A 17,933-nucleotide genomic window follows, 5' to 3' on the forward strand; every position below is an offset into this window, starting at 1 on the left:
GAATTTCATCCACTTTCATATCTTGTTGATTCCTTTGTTGGGGTACTATAAATTTTGGCAAGAGATTTATTTGCTCATTTCTTCATGTTTTCAGAGGTCTTGGATTTGCATGTGTGTTGACATGGATTCCTCTCCCTCTTTTATTTTCATTCCCTTTTTGAAATATTACACTATACTAAATAAAGTACTTTCTTAATTATTTAGAAACATTTGAGGCATGAATCTATACAGAAATTCAAAGCACAATTCAAATGCAATTTTAAAATTTTGTTATTTGGAGGGTAAGGAATACTGCTAACTACCATAATTTCTCAAAATTAGTGACTACTAAACTCAGAGCAATTCATCAACAGGAAATAAGGATAGTCAAGTGTTAAGTACAAATAAATGAACTTTATTGAACTGGCTTTGTATACTGACAATACTGCTTTACAGAGGCTTATAACCTCATCTTCAGTACCAGATGAGGTTTAGCATTCTAATTTTTTGGATTTTTAAAAAATAAAAATGCATGCATTATAAAAATACCTCATGTTTTAGACTACCATCATCAGGAGTTAAAGCAGCAATTTTTTGTCAAACACATTAATATTTCTAAAGGAAAATATATGTATATTTGGTCTAAATAAGACAAATAAGACTATGAACATCTTTGCGTTGGTTCAGGTCACATTTTGCTACCAAATAAGTTACCAAAAGAAAAAACAACTTTTTTCTTCTCAGAGCTTTGGGGATTCACAATTGTGTATAAAAGACTGTGGATATTAAATCCAATTCAGATTCCTTAGCCCTTCCAAAACTGACTACTTGATGTCTCCATCTGGGTTATCTCAAAGGTATCTCAAAATTAACCTGTTCAAAACTAAATATCTGATCTCTTTGCCCATCAAACTAAGAGTTCTTCATCTAGTCTTTCCCAATCCTCTCTATCCACAGAGAATTGCAAGCCAAAATTTGAAAGTAATCTTATTTTTCTCAAAATTTCTCTACCTATTTTGCCACTTTCAAGGTATTCACTTTTCTCCTTCTCCAAGACCACCACTCTAGATATCATCCTTCTCACATATTATATATACTGCCTTCTATACTGGACAATGTCCTTTGGTGATACTATAATCCTACACAAAACTGACAGAATTATCTTTAAAAATACAGATCAGATAATGTCATATCCTCTCCTAAAACCCTTAGTAGATTTCCAGATACTCTTAGAAGAAAATGTAAATCCTTACTAAAACCCAGTCCTGGACTTCACTCTTCAACTGCATTTCTCTCCACCATCTCCTCAATTTTAGTATGTATTTTTTACTTTCCTGAATGCATTATTTCTTTTACACCTCTAAGTCTTCATATCCGAATCTTGAAACACTCTTGTACTATTAGTCTCTTACCTTTCTTCAAGTCTCAATTTTAAATGTCACTTCTCCAAAGTGACTTCCTAACCCAAATTAGGTCATTCCTATTATTCTATCTTATGGAAACCTATTCTTTTCACTTTTAACATTTACAATTATTTATCAACTTAAGCATGTATTTAATGTTTGCCTCCATATTCTATACTAGAAACTTTATCTAAGCAGAGTTATTTACATGTATACTGCATACATCCAGCATTTAGGACAATACCTACAAAATGATAAAGAGGGATGCCTACATGCAAGTCTATTGGTTTCTAAGATGTGAGTCATGCATTTCTTCTAGTGAGAGGACAAAAAATTAAGAGTCCAAAATAACAGACTTACAAAATACTTTCATACTTACTATATACCCACCATGAGCTGGGATCTATTTTAAATACTGAGGATATAACAATATAAAAAATAAGTCAATTCCTGTTCTTAGAGAACTTACATTTTAGTGAGGAACAACAGACAATATAAAATAAATAGCCTGACAAGGTGGTGCATGCCTATAATCCCAGAGACATGGAGGGATGATGCAGGACTGTGAGATTGAGGCCAGCCTCAGTAACTTAAGATCCTGTTTTAGAATAAAAATAATAAGGGCTTGGGACATTAGCTCAGTGGTAGAGCATTGCAGGGTTCAGTTCCCAATACTGCCAAAAGAAAAATAAATAAATAAGAAGCCAATGATCTTCTCTATGTTTACAGTCTCTCAGTTATGACTAAACCATTTTAATGAAAATAGCTTTTTATTAGTCATTGCTTTTCAGAGGTTCTAACCTCTAGCCTCAGTATCAGAGCTGTAGTCCACTATGATAAACATGCTGCATGATAAAAAAAAAAAATAAACCCTGCTGGAAGCCACCAATGAATTACTTGGGGGTTTTCTCTCAGTATGGCAGCCAGGGAGATTTTAGGTTTAACCTTGGGAACTATGTGTGGCTCTCCCACAACATAGATTTCCCAAGGAACCTGACCTTTATCTGCACTCTACTAGGAAGATCCCTCATAGTAGCTCCAGAGATGGGCGTAACCTGTTGGGAACTGGACAGCCTACCTATAACCTTTTTTTTTTTTTTTTTGGTGAAGAACATTCTATGGAAGGCCTTTAATGTTCCCCGATATAAAGAAAGCAAACACAGGTTGCATTTCATCTTTTTAGTACACAAGCTCAAGCTGTGTACTAAACCCCTGCTTTCTGATAATATTTTCTGTGTCCTATTTTTTTTTTTCATCATTCTATTTTTCTTAGCTTTTATTTTGCAGCCAGCCCATTCTACGGAGGGGAACCACATTTCCATCACCCGTGTGGAATGCATTCGAGAAAACCTGATATTGCAAACTACTGAGATTTGTGGGTTTCTCTGTCATCTTAGCATACCTAATCTGACCTGACTGATAGAAGTGAAATTCATTGTATCTTGGATGGTGATAGGTGCTAATGAGGAAAATAAAACAAAAGGATAAGAAGGATGGAAGTGGAAATATTAGGAAGGACTCATAAAGGGCATCTACCTTAAACTAAGCCTTTAATTATGGCTCTAAGAACACCAAACTGTATAATTTATCTCAAGATTATGGAAGAGACATTTTATTGTCTTTTCCCCCACTAAAATGTAAGTGCTATAGAAGAGGGGTTTTTTCATTATTTCACTGACTGCATTATCCTCAATACTGAGTCTTTCCATGTTTCTTAAGTAAATCTTAAAATCCACACACAAGTCATTGTCTACATCATGTACCAATGCCTTCATTTTCCCTAATTATCTTTAAACAGCCTCTTCTGAACCATCTGAATAATTTTTATGACATTTTTAGTACTGTATCTTGGTCCTCTATCTCACCTTCCAAACATGATGCAAATATTTTAAACAGCATTACCAAAACACTGAAAATTTAAAATTTCTAATACCAAGAAATTATATAGCAGAAAAATTCTACTAATTAGTACACACAAATACAATTATCTTGTTGGGTTTATATATATATACCTTTATTTTATTTCTTCATTTTTATGTGGTGCTGAGGATTGAACCCAGCACTTCCCATGTGCTAGGTGAGCACTCTACCACTGAGCCACAACCCCAGCCCTACAAAGTATCCTGTTTTTAACTTAAAGCCTTAAAAATACCAACCTGGGCTGTTTCTGTCATTTTCTGTTCAAAATCAGCTTTTGCTAATGCATATTTTTCCACATAGAGTTTATACGTATCTGTAGCTTTCTTAGATTTAACAGCTGCCTGTAACAAAACAAAAATGTTTTTAATTTTATGTTGACCTTTTTTCCCCTAATATAAGTTCATTTGAAATAACAAATTAAAATGCACTTTTTACATTGATATTTTTATTTTTATTTTTTAATTGATTTTATTTATTTAAATAAATTTATTTATTTATTTATTTATTTATTTAAATACTTGACAGTAAAATGCATTACAATTCTTATTACACATAAGAGCACAATTTTTCATATCTCTGTTGTATATAAAGTATGTTGACACCAATTCATGTCTTCATACATGTACTTTGGATAATGATGTCTATCACATTCCAACATCATTGCTAACCCCCTGCCCCCTCCCTTACCCTACCACCCTCTGCCCTATCTGGAGTTCCTCTATTCCTCCCATGCTCTCCCCCACCCCCACTATGAGTCAGTCACCTTATAACAGAGAAAATATTCGGCATTTGTCTTTTTGAGATTGGCTAACTTTACTTTGCATCATCTTTTCCTACTCCATCCATTTACCTGCAAATGCCATGATTTTATTCTATTTTATTGCTGAGTAATATTCCATTGTGTATATGCCACATTTTTTAATCCATTCCTCTAATGAAGGGCATCTAGGTTGGTTTCATAGTTTAGATATTGTGAATTGTGTTACTATAAACATTGATGTGGCTATGTCCCTGTAGTATGCTGTTTTTAAGTCCGTTGGGCATAGACTGAGGAAAGGGATAGCTGGGTTAAATGCATTTTAAGATTTCAATATGACAAATAACTTTAATACCTGGTGGTCAAGCCTGCCTTAATCATTTGTTTTTGTTGTGATCATAAATTAACTCAGGAATTAAACATTGACTCTCCTTTCTATCTGATGAAATATACTTTAAAAAATTAAAATACTCTCATAAACCAGAGTGAGATTGTATAACCACATTATAATAGTACAGTGTTACTAAAACTATATTAACACACTGTAAGAAAGAAATTTTCTGACAATGTACAAAAAATGTTATAATACCATGAGAATATTCTTGACACTTCTAAACCAGTGAGTCTTCCTTCCTCCTCTACAATATATACATATTCCATTTAATGTCTGATTAAAGTCTATAAACCTACATCAAAAGCTAAGAAGTCTGGGGTTCTTGGGGGTTTTTTTTCCATTATGTTGCAGCAAATCTATGAATTTGTTTTTAATCTTTGCCTAATTTTTCAAGATTTCTATCTTTAAAAAATGTTGCTACAATATTACCAGTTCAGTTATTTATTCAATTAAAAATTTAAAATAACAAATATGGTAGTCAGTTTTGTATTTAGAAATGTATTGGTAGCAGGGATGTTTTCATAATTTTCAGAGATTATGAATACTTTTATATTGAGGATTGAACCCAGCACTTTGGGAACCAGAATGCATATCTGCAAATATGCATTTCCAAACTTAAAATATAGATGTGAACAGTATGTACCAGTAAAAAAAATATTAAAAATATATTAATATTTGAAAGTGAGGAATACCAACATAACATTTTTTTTTCTCAAGGACTCCATAAAAGAAAGATAGCCAACATATAAACAATTATAAATTGGTAGAAAGTAAACAAGTCACAGATATCAAGATAAATCCTGAGGAAGACAGACATTCGGGGGAATTTCTGGCATCGTGTTGAGTAGGGTGTACACATAGCTATCAAGAAACTTTACTAGGGGTTGGGCTCCAAATTCCTTAATAGGACGCCCATAGCCCAAGAGTTAATAACAAGAATAAACAAATGAGACTTACTTAAACTAAAAAGTTTTTTCTCAGCAAGAGAAACAATAAGAGAGGTAAATAGAGAGCCTACATTCTGGGAACAAATTTTTACCCCTCACACTTCAGATAGAGCCCTAATATCCAGAGTATACAAAGAACTCAAAAAATTAAACAATAAGATAACAAATAACCCAATCAACAAATGGGCCAAGGACCTGAGCAGACACTTCTCAGAGGAGGACATACAATCAATCAACAAGTACATGAAAAAATGCTCACCATCTCTAGCAGAGAAATGCAAATCAAAACCACCCTAAGATACCATCTTACTCCAGTAAGATTGGCAGCCATTATGAAGTCAAACAACAATAAGTGCTGGCAAGGATGTGGGGAAAAGGGTACACTTGTACATTGCTGCTGGGACTGCAAATTGGTGAGGCCAATTTGGAAAGCAGTATGGAGATTCCTGGGAAAGCTAGGAATGGAACCACCATTTGACCCAGCTATGGCCCTTCTCGGACTATTCCCTGAGGATCTTAAAAGAGCATACTATAGGGATACTGCCACATCAATGATCATAGCAGCACAATTCACAATAGCTTGACTGTGGAACCAACCTAGATGCCCTTCAATAGATGAATGGATTAAAAAAATGTGGCATTTATACACAATGGAGTATTATGCAGCACTAAAAAATGACAAAATCATGGAATTTGCAGGGAAATGAATGGCATTACAGCAGATCATGCTAAGCGAAGCTAGCCAATCCTTAAAAAACAAATGCCAAATGTCTTCTTTGATATAAAGAGAGCAACTAAGAACAGAACAGGGAGGAAGAGCATGAGGAAAAGATTAACATTAAACAGAGACGAGTGGGGGGAGAAAAAGGGAGAGAGAAGAGAAATCTTATGGAAATGGTAGGAGATCCTCAATGTTACATTACACAAAATTACATATAAGAGGTTGTGAGGGGAAAGGTAGGGGGAAACAAGGAAGAGAATTGAACAAAAGCAGATAAGGTAGAGAGGGAAGATGGGAGGGGAGGGGAGGGGGGATAGTAGGGGATAGGAAAGGTAGCAGAATACATCAGTCACTAATATGCCATTATGTAAAAGTGTGAATGTGTAACCAATGTGATTCTGCAATTTGTATTTGGGGTAAAAATGGGAGTTCATAACCCACTTGAGTCAAATGTATGAAAGATGATATGTCATGAGCTTTGTAATGTTTTGAACAACCAATAAAAAAAAAGAAACTTATACTAAGTATTCTCAAATGACTGATCAATTTGAACATAGGAAGATTGGAGTGGGTGACTGAAATAAATAAGAGTTCAAAAAAAGATCAAAGACAGATTAGTTATAGAAATCCAAGATATAAAAAACTCCATTTTCTTATTGAGGTAACACCCTGTTATGAATGAGAAACAGTAGGGTAAGGCCTCAGAGCTTAATGAAAATTTAAATAAATTTCAAACCATGGTATAGAGGACATAACAAGCAGTACAACTAGATGATTGAAAGTAATGGTAAAGGGAAAAGCTGGAAACTATGAAATCTGTGTAGAGCCAATCAGGACCACTAATATAATTATCTCCAACTGTGATCAGGAGTCTAAGAACAACAGTTAGAAATACAATGGGGCTTACACTGTGGTTTGGCTAGAGATAGGGTTGTAGCTCAGTGGTAGAAAACTTGCCTAGCACATGTGAGGCATTGAGTTTGATCCTCAGCACCACATAAAAATAAATAAATAGGGCTGGAGTTGTGGCTAAGTGGTAGAGCACCTGCCTAGCATGTGTGAGGCACTGGGTTCGATTCTCAGCACCGCATATGAATAAATAAAACGAAAGTCCATTGGCAACCAAAAAGTATTTTTAAAAATAAATAAAATAAAGGTATTGTGTCTACCTACAACTAAAAAAGATATTTAAACATTTTTTTAAAACAGCAACTTTGTTCTAACTTCATATATTATAGTAAGTATATATGTTATACGTTTTCCTACCTTCTTAGAGAATATAAGATGTCATTTTACCATGCAGTGTAAATAAAACTGCTTTGGGAACCAGAAGAACTTAACTCAAAATTTTGGCTCTACCATTTACTACCCTTCTGATCTTGTCTCTTGAGCTTTACATAGTTCTCTCATTCTTAAAATAGAAACAATATAATTTATTTGTAAAATATACGGTAGTGATGAAATGTAAGTAAATAAAATCCTTATGATAGGGCTTGACATATAGTCAAATTTAAAAAATAAGTGGTATCAGCTATTTTTCATAGTTTCTAACAAAGAACATCATCAAGAACATACAATATTTAGTTTTGCTACTATGTAAAGATATACATGACTCATACTGAGTTGTCTGTCCCTAGAGAAAGTGACTAAAACCTATAACAATTTTCTACTTTGCTTCTATATATAATTTATATATATATACACATATATAGATATAATTTTACCATTGTCTGGTCATTTGACATTATTTTATACCACTGTTATTATGTTTTCTCTAATATCCTATCCCTGTTCAAATACAACAATTAGATAACATGGCTAGTTAGAGTTTATTACGTACCCTCCCAGGAAACCCAGATAACCATGTTTGCTAGAATTATTTTAGAAACAATTCTAATGTAATGGTTATATAGGTTTCCTTTTGGATTCTTCTTATGCAAAGAGACTTTAATATCTTCTTCCAGCTACCTAATTTTCAGTATGTACATGAGCAATCAACAATCCACAGTTCACAAAATTATTTTCTATGACCCAGCCTAGCAAAATGATACAGCCTCACTGGTAGCCTCTTCTTTGCTTGTTCTTCATCCTGAAATCTACTCTTTTTCTTGCTATTAAATTACTGTTTAATAATTTATGTTACCTCTTGATAAAGATGTGATCATTCAAAAATTCATAAAAATGGAAAATATTAAAAATTAACTATAAGGACCCCTGTTGAAACTTTTCAATGTAACTTATTTCAATGAATCTTTCTTATCATCTTTCCTTTTTAGAGATTTTCTTTTTACAGGTTCTAAACAAAATCAGATACTACCCCTCTCTAACCTCTTATTCTGCACTATTTAATAATATATCTTGGTTCTCCAAGATATGAATACTTCTTTTTTTCAAATATTTATTTTTTAGTTATAGGTAGACCCAATGTATTTTACTTTATGTGGTGCTAAGGATTAAACCCAGTGTCTCATGTATGCTAGGCAAGCACTCTACCTCTGAGCCACAACCCCACCCCGATATAGGACACTTCTTGAAGCAGGAAGATCACACCATGAGATTCAGTCTTTAATAACACTCATGGCATCTAGCATGGTAAAAAGCTAGGAACCAAAACAATTATGTACTATTAAATTCAACTTATCACTTCATAATTCAATAGTAAATCAAAAAAATAGCTAAATAAATTATTTTAAAAGGCAATGTATTCTAAACCTTACAGTTAAAATAAACTCTAAGTTTTATTATATGAATGAACAGAAAAATTTACGTTTTTCTATAATGATCAATTTCCATATAAATATATTTGCTGTGTTACATTCAATACAAATGATGATTTCTCAATGACAAGAATGTATGATCTAACGAAATAAAAATGACTGCCTAGAGGAATATTACTCCTTTTAGAAGACCTGTATTTCTACAATATAATTATTTCATATTACTTATCACATTACATAGAAATTTAAGAAATAAAGACTCCAAAGCATTATTTTCTTTCCCATACTCAAAGTCTCTAAAATTCTAAAGAGTTTACTACTCAAGTCTTTTGAGTCAAAATCCATAAAAATACTAATTTAAAACTTTTACACCACCAAATTTTCATTTTTTCTTCAACATTAATTCCCTTGTACCATAATCTTGGTTTAGTCATTCAACTCAGCATACAAACATTTACTAATTCTGAGCATAATCATCTTTATCTCAAAGATAAAAGAGCTGGATCTAACTCAAAACCGTAAACAAATAAGATTTTTGAATCATACCCTCTAATATCAGAAAACTAAAATTTCACTTCTCTTATTTGGAAGCATGAAGAAAGAAAGAAGGCACTTTTTAAAGATTTAACATTTTTTATATTACCTCTAGTTCTTCAAAGGTAAACCCAGTATGTCAAAATCTTAAAATTACACACCAACTTTAAAGAAGTATCTTGGAAAATGAACAAAAAAGGATCTTACTAATAAAAGAATAATATTTAATACAAAATACTTTGTTGACTTATGGGAAATTTTAAGGATGACAAAACTAAATTTATAGAAGACTATCATGTAAAAGGATATAGATACAATTTTAGAATATAATTGTAACTATTATTTTTAAAGCAAAAAACATCTTTCATAGAAAACAGTTACAGAATAATAATACTGAATTATTAAATCAAAATGACTTCTAAAATAGTATATATCCTTAATAATGCAATAAGTTTTTACAGTAGAACTACAGAAACTGCATGCCTTGGTAACAAGAATCGTAACCACTTTTGTAGTCATTATTAAAAGGGAAGTTGGAGCATAGGGGTTGGGTTTTTTGTTTTGTTTTGTTGTGTGGTGCTGAGGATTGAACCCAGATTGTTATACATGCTAGGCAAGTGCTCTACCACTGAGTCACACCATGAGCCCTGAAACATTTGTTCTCAAATGAGGAAACCATGTTTAAAAGCAATAGCTAGCCAGGCACAATGGCACACGTCTATAATCCCAGTGGGTTGGGAGGCTGAGACAGGAGAATTGGGAGTTCAAAGCCAGCCTCAGCAATGGCGAGGCACTAAACAACTCAGTGAGACCTGTCTCTAAATAAAATACAAAAATAGAGCTGGGGATGTGGCTTGGTAGTAGAGTACCCCTGAGTTCAATCCCAGGTACAAAAAAAAAAGAAAAAGAAAATACAAGCAATAGCTATGTTTCTTCTTATAAATAACAGATTTGCTCTAATAAATTACCTATGGGCAATAAAGTCCTACATCTTACTCATTTCCTTAACATTACAAATTTACTGATATACTACCAAAAATATCTCTGTTTAACTGCCTATTAATTTTATGGTAAAATTCTGTGAAACCAAAATATGCATATCTGTTCTTGATCACAGTCCACAAATATGCATGCCTACTAAATGGTTTTTTATAAAAATAAGGGTGTATAAATGAGGATAAAAGCAAACTATGTGGTAACACCAAAATATTTATGAAAGGAAAAATAGTTCAAAGATCTGCCTTTAAAAATACATCATGTTAATAGTTTACTATAGACCAAAAATAAATTATTTATTTACACCCATAATAAATCACATAATAAATCAGAATGACTAATATATCCAGCATATAAGTAAAGATGCCACCTCTGAGCAGGTGAATTACAAAAAAAGTACTCATTCCATTGAGCTGTCTATCACTAAAGGCAAGTGAAATACTGGCTGGATTTTAGCCATCAACTCACAAACTTGGATACAACCATATGCTATGGTCCTGCTCAATATATAAAAAGAAAAGAAATCCTTTTATTTCATCCAAGTCATTACCTTAAACTTTTCCTTCTTTATATCAAAAGACTTAGAATCAATTTAAGTATAATCTCTTTGCCATATACTTTTCAAATGATCACTTAAGAGTAGGTGATATGTTAAGACCACTGAGTTTCACAAAAGAGAATACATGGGAGTATTTAACCCAGTAGTATTTTCACCCTCTGGAAAATTTCAACTAATTTAAACTATAGACATCTTCATTAATGAACTGGTATGGTTTCCCATACCAATAGTTACATATGTTCTATAAGTAAACTGCTCCTATTGCTTACATTTTTAAAGTAATTATTTTACTTTGAATTGTACCCTGCTTCATGTTATATTTGCTCCTCTCATTTTTTTTTTTGAAAAAAATTAAACATCACACAGACAACAAAGGCCCTATGTTCTTCATAGATCCATTCCCCTCTTTCCCTCCTCAATGTAATTTCCATCATGTACTGGTGTTTACTATCTCCATGAAGGTCCCTAATAAGTATTTACTTTTTTTTTTAATTGTAGTTTTCAGGATAACTTTATTAAATAAACGTAATTTAATATATCCTCATTCTTTCTTATATTTTTCTTTTTTTTGAGAAAGCTAAACATACATTTATATTTTTATCATATCTCTGATTTATTTATTTTTGCATTGTAACTCTTAATACACCTTTATACCACAGTTTATCATATCACTGATTGTATAAGTATTTACTTTTATATATAGTATGTTTTACAGAGAATTAAAGGTTATGTAAAAGATATCAAATTCTATATATTCTGCTGAAACTTTGCTTTTCTTATTCAATATTATGCTTTTTAGATTTATTTAGGTTAATTAATACATGTCATTCTAGCCAATTCCTGTAGTATAAGAGACCCCAAGAACCAATCACCTAGAATCAAGATTTCATTTATTCCTTTTCCTCCAACTTTTTTTGCTATAATATTTTAAATTCTTAATCTATCATTCTACCCCATTTAGTTCATTTATATGAACTACCATGTGATGTCCCATATTATTAAACACTCTCATATTACCAAATATTTCAATTTAATAATCTATTATTAGAAGTCTAATCCATTTATATATATTGTGATTACTGATATGTTTGGATTTTTTTCTTTCAACTTACTGAGTCTACTATTTTTTTCTTTCCTTCTTTATTTGTTTCCTTTTAAATTAATATATATTTTAAATACCCTCTTCTTCTACTAATGTAAAAGACTTAAATTACATTGCTTATTCTTTTAGTAGTTAAATTTAATAACATACTTGACTACTACTAAATCTGGTGTAATTAATTGTAAGACACATCATTATCTCGTATACCACTATAATAAAAAGATGCTATCAACTAAGGATCTAATGCTTTCTTAAGATTTAGAACTTTTACTTCACATTTGTTGAAAGAGCTCTTTTAGATTAGAGGAGAATGTTTATTCTAAATTACCAGTGATGTCACGCTTGTGCAATTTAAAAAATAAAAAGGAAAAACAAAATGAATAGATAGTACTCCTAAATCATACTCACATTCAGATTCTGACCCTTTTCAATTGCTTTCTAATTTAGAGACCAATGAGGTCTATTTTTTCAAACATAATATTATCCTCAATGTCATCAAGAGCATTATTGACACACCATTTACTTTTAAGTGTTCAAATATTATATCCAGATTTTCTCCCAAGCACTTGTTTTTAACAAAAGGTTTTCAATAACAATCAGAACTATTCCTTCCTCAAATGGTCCTTAAATGATATGTTAAATGTACTTTCAAACTGCTACAGCTATACAATTATGCAGCCAAGTTTGCCCAGGCAATGAAACTATGTCATAAATGCCACATTATCAACAATGATTATCCATATATTATCAATTATCGATATGATGATACTACCAAGTGAGATGCAATTTGATTTCAGATATGTGTCAAAAGAAATGTTTTTATCTGGTGAATAGTCCTGGATTTACTTAACCTACTTAATTTCTATAATAGTATTTTCAATTTGCAAACTCTTAAATTTCTTCAGTCCTGAAAAATTCTTAGCTATTAATTCTTCAAAAGACTACTTGCCCACCATTCCCCTCCATTTTTTTCCTTCTGAAAATCAATAGTAAATGAATGTTGGTAACTTTATTTTGCTACGCTACACTCTAGATTAGGTCAGGTTGAACATGGTCCTTAACCCCAAAATCCAAACTTTTTGGGACAAAATTCCACAGAATGAGACTTTGTTTTATGTAAAAATTATCAAAAATAGTGTATAAATTACCTACACATTATATGAATAAAGGTATATATATAAAACATAAATGTTAGTTATCTTTAGATTTAATGTCCCATCCCTAAAGTATCATATAAATATATATACACTTCATATAAAATAAATATCATAAAATATATTTTATATATATGTATATGTTTGTTCCAAAAAATCTGAAAAAACTCAAAGTATTTCTTGTTCCAACATTTTAATAATTGATATTCAACCTGTACTATCTTCCAAATTTATTTTTATTAATTAATTTATTTTAATTAGGTATATATTACAGAAGAATGCATTTTGATTCATTGTACACAATTGCAGCACAACTTTTCATTTCTCTAGTTGTACACAATGTAGCATCACATCATATGTGCAGTCATACCCAAATCTATATTTGTCATTTCTGAGTTTTCTAATTAGCTATTTTTTCTACCTAGTAGATTGTTTCATTATGTATCTTTTACTTTCTTAATCTTCTTTAATGTAAATTTATATTTCTTTACACGACCTTTGACAAATTTCTTGTTTTCACATAAATATTTCTGTTCATGTTTTATAAATTTAAATTTCATCACGGTGAGCTTTTTATTCCAATTATTAAATTCACTGGCTGTCTATTAGATTTTTTAGATGTTCTCTAGATTTTGTTGCTCACTCATTTCAAATGGGAATTTTGTTTCTGTTCTTCCCTCTATTGCACTCCATCAGAACTGCTGAAAAGCTACGTAGAATACAATGTAAATGGTATCACCTCCTTGAACTGTGCTCTATCCTTTATACTTACCCACTCCACTCTAGAAATTTTTAGGTTATCTCTTGCCAATCCTCCAAAGATCCAACTTAGTATCAGTCTTACAAAGGTAGTTTTTAATTATTTCTATATGAAAATTTTGGTGATATGACCAAATCATGAATTGGTTTGATGGCTTGATTTCAGATAGGATTATGTATCTATGGATCTCTTCCCGAAACCTCCCATAAGGCTTCAGCCCTAGTCATTCTTCTTTTTTCCTTCTACCTATAGCTTCAAGTTCTTTGTGCCTCATCCTAAGAAGGGAACGTTGGCCTCCTTTATCACAAAATAATATTTCACTGCCTAACTTAGGACTTCAAGTTCAACAAACGTTTATATAATCAATCTTTATATGCCACTTTAGATTTCTGGTCTACAGAGATAATACTCTTCATTTTAGACTCTCTTATTTTCCTTTCTCTTTTCATATTTTATTCAAAATCACTATATCTGGAACACAGGGTTTTCAAATCATTAGCTTACTATGGTTTTATATCTCGCCTCCCAATTTTCATTTATCATACTAACATTATTTTTTTAAGAGAGAGAGAGAGAGAGAGAGAGAGAGAGAGAGAATTTTAATATTTATTTTTCAGTTTTCGTCGGACACAACATCCTTGTTTGTATGTGGTGCTGGGGATCGAACCCGGGCCACACGCATGCCAGATGAGCGTGCTTGAGTCACATCCCCAGCCCCTATCATACTAACATTAAGTAAAATATATTATTCCAAATTCTATCAACTGTTTTGATTTTTCTTCTAATTATTGTCCATGCATATATACTTTTTTAGTCATAACTGTACTACGGGTATAATTTAGTTTTCCTTTTTTTACTAGATATTTCAAATATTTCACAGTTTTCAAAATTATCACTCCATATTAGTACATCAAATAAGTAAATGGTTAAACCATTTTAAAAGTGGAAAAAAATATTTTTAAAGCATGAATGAGGGAAAGGTTTGTGGTTTATCATAATGTACATAAATGTGCTCAAAGTCAACAATAAATCATCCACAATATGTATTTAAAGATAATCTTTTTTAAAAAAAATATTTTTTTTATTATTTTTTTGAGAGAGAGAGAGAAAGAGAGAGAGAGTTTTTTGATATTTATTTATTTATTTTTCTAGTTCTCTGCGGACACAACATCTTTCTTTGTATGTGGTGCTGAGGATCGAACCCGGGCCGCATGCATGCCAGGCGAGCAGGCTACCGCTTGAGCCACATCCCCATCCCCTAAAGATAATCTTCAAGCATCTAAATTTTTTAAAATAAACCAAAATATGATATATATATAAAAATTTTCTACCTTGTTAAATCTCATACCAAGCAATATTTCATCAATTATCTTAGTATAAAAATTTTCTGCAGGGGTTGAGAGTATATAGCTCAGTGGTAGAACATTTGCCTACCATGAGCCAAGGCCCTGGGTTCAATTCCCAGCATCCAAAAAAACACATAAAAAATAAAAGAAAATAAAAAGAACTTGTAAATTTGTCACCGAAATAAAAAATCATCCTCTTTTATGTTTGTCAATCTATTTATCAAAGACAACAGATGTTACAAACTTACTTCTATAAATCACAAACTCTGAAAGTGTATTTTCATCTTTAAAATGAGATCACTCTTGAATGTCTAAAGATTAGATGTAGTCTTGTATGTCACAGTACCCTGAAATCATAGAAGTATTATTTTTATCACAATTACCTTTTCTATTTCTCTTTGTGTAGCTCCTTCTTTTTTTAGACGCTCCTGTTCTACACACTTGGCATTGTAATTTTCCTTGGATTTCTGGAGGGCCTGAGTTATGCTCTGAATGGTTTGGACAGCTTCCAGAGTTCCTGCAACTTCTTCTTTAGTCTGTTTGGTATGAAATGATTCATCAAAGTGACTCGGCTATAGAGCATTCAATATCTGACCAATCAATCCTTAATAAGAAAAAAAGATACCTTTTTATGAGATTTTGCTTGTTCTTCTCCATATTTCTGAACTTCCTTTATTAATTCTTGTAATTTTCTAACAAGATCCAAGTGACAATTTGCTAATTTTTCTGTAGATGTTTTGAATACATCCCACACTGGTGCAAATGTTCTAAGAAAAAGGAGAAGCATGGGAATAATTTACTAAAAGAAAAAGACTAAGGTTCTAAGATGCAGCCCATGGAAACACTAATGCTATATTTGGCAAAAAGATAGTATTAAAATAAATAATGATGATATGACTGATATAATCTTGATTTTTTAATCCTTGGATAATTATCTAAAATATTTTTGGGCCACAGGTACACAGAAATGGGTTAATTTCATTAATTTCATGCCACAGTTCTTTATAGCCCACCCTCCTTATTTCATTATGTTCACATTATTTATTTTCTGCATTGATTTGGTAGAATTTTCTTTTTCCAAGGGGCAGTTACTGGGGATTTCAGGGACACTTAACCACTGAACCACATCTCCAGCCCTTTTTATTTTTTATTTTGAGACAGGCTCTCACTGTGTTGCTCAGGGTCTTACTAAGTTGCTTAGCTGGTTTTGAGTTCATGGTCTTCCTGCCTTAGCCTCCCGAGCTGCTGTGATAAAATACTATTTTCTATAATACAACCAAGGTCCATTAATTAAAGCTATCTTTTGTTATTCCAGTTTCTTTTGGGCCCTCTACTGTAGTTAATAAAGAAGAAATTACATTTCAGGAGAAGTTTACCAGCATGCAGCATCTAGAAATAGGAGTATGTCAGAAAAGTGAGAAGGTTGCCTGTGTAGCCTTTAGACCCAAGTACTGGGGAAAGAGAGACAGGAGGATTACAAGTTTCAAGCCAGCATGGGCAACTTAATGAGACTCTGTCTCAAAATAAATAAAAAGAGCTGAGGATTTGCTCAGTGGTAGGCACCACTGGGTTCAACTCCCAGTACTAGGGAGGAAAAGATGAGAAGAGAAATGGAAAAAAAGGAAGAATGAAGTTGAAGCAAAGGAAGGAGAAGGAAGAATAAGGACAAAAGGAAAGAAAAACAAAACAAAAAACCGTTATCAACCACCAGTCTCTATTCTTCCAGTGAAAAAGGCTGCAATTTACCAGACTTCCCAGACACACTGCACAGGACTACAGGAGGGCCTCTTATAGTGATACACACTGTTAGCCCATACCTAATGAATAGTACCACTACACTAAAAGTGAACAAAGATTCCAACTCTGCTTTGCCCAAAACACAAAGCAGAAAGTCTTTTGTTCAAATTCATTTAACCATACTCTAGAATACTTACATAAAATACTCAATCATTTTTAATCACAGAATTATTTGTGAATGCAATTATTTATATAGACCCTTCTTAAATGAAAATATAAGTTAACATCTCTACACAATTTTGCATGAAATTTTAGAGGATTCACAGGTTTATCAGAACTGCAGATATAGAAGAAGTTTTTATTGATAATCACTGAAAAAATCTTTTCAGACTAATTATTTCAGTATCTTAGTTAAAATACAACCTTTCCTCAATTTTTAGATAATTAAATAAGATTAATCATTTCTTCCTGAGTTGTTGTGGTTCAGGTGATTATGGATATGAGCACATTTTCATTTTAAATACATTTTTGTTATTAATTTTCAAGGAGTATATTTTTTCAATACAAATTTTTAAAGAAAGTTCTAATGATGATATTTAAAATAATAAAAAGAAATCTTAATGGAAATTTTTTTTGTTTTTAAGTACTGAGGATTGAACTTGGGGGCACTTGATCACTAAGCCACATCCCCAGCTCTGTTTTATATTTTACTTAGAGACAGGGTCTTACTGACTTGCTTAGCACCTCGCTTTTGCAGAGGCTGGCTTTGAACTCCTAATCCTCCTGCCTCAGCCTCCTAAACCACTACGTAGTCATCTTAATGGATTTTAATCCACTAATAAGATAGTTTATGCTAAGTGAGTTTTAAAGATCACTGTTATATTACAACAGAATTTAAATTAACTGA

At 32.0% G+C, this 17,933-nt stretch overlaps 1 protein-coding gene across 1 annotated transcript in view; it reads right to left on the reverse strand.

Moving 5' to 3' along the window:
* The window catches only part of Fcho2 (FCH and mu domain containing endocytic adaptor 2), a 126,413-nt gene that overhangs the window by 86,197 nt on the left and 22,283 nt on the right, over positions 1 to 17,933 (reverse strand). Inside the window, exons 4-6 of the mRNA XM_078043740.1 lie at positions 15,915 to 16,056; positions 15,673 to 15,825; positions 3,539 to 3,643 (exon numbers count right to left, since the gene is read on the reverse strand). Of these exons, the coding sequence (XP_077899866.1) occupies positions 3,539 to 3,643; positions 15,673 to 15,825; positions 15,915 to 16,056 (400 nt within the window). The remainder of the gene's footprint in view (positions 1 to 3,538; positions 3,644 to 15,672; positions 15,826 to 15,914; positions 16,057 to 17,933) is intronic.

The sequence above is a fragment of the Ictidomys tridecemlineatus genome, chromosome 1, assembly GCF_052094955.1.
Source record: "Ictidomys tridecemlineatus isolate mIctTri1 chromosome 1, mIctTri1.hap1, whole genome shotgun sequence".
Taxonomy (NCBI): domain Eukaryota; kingdom Metazoa; phylum Chordata; class Mammalia; order Rodentia; family Sciuridae; genus Ictidomys; species Ictidomys tridecemlineatus.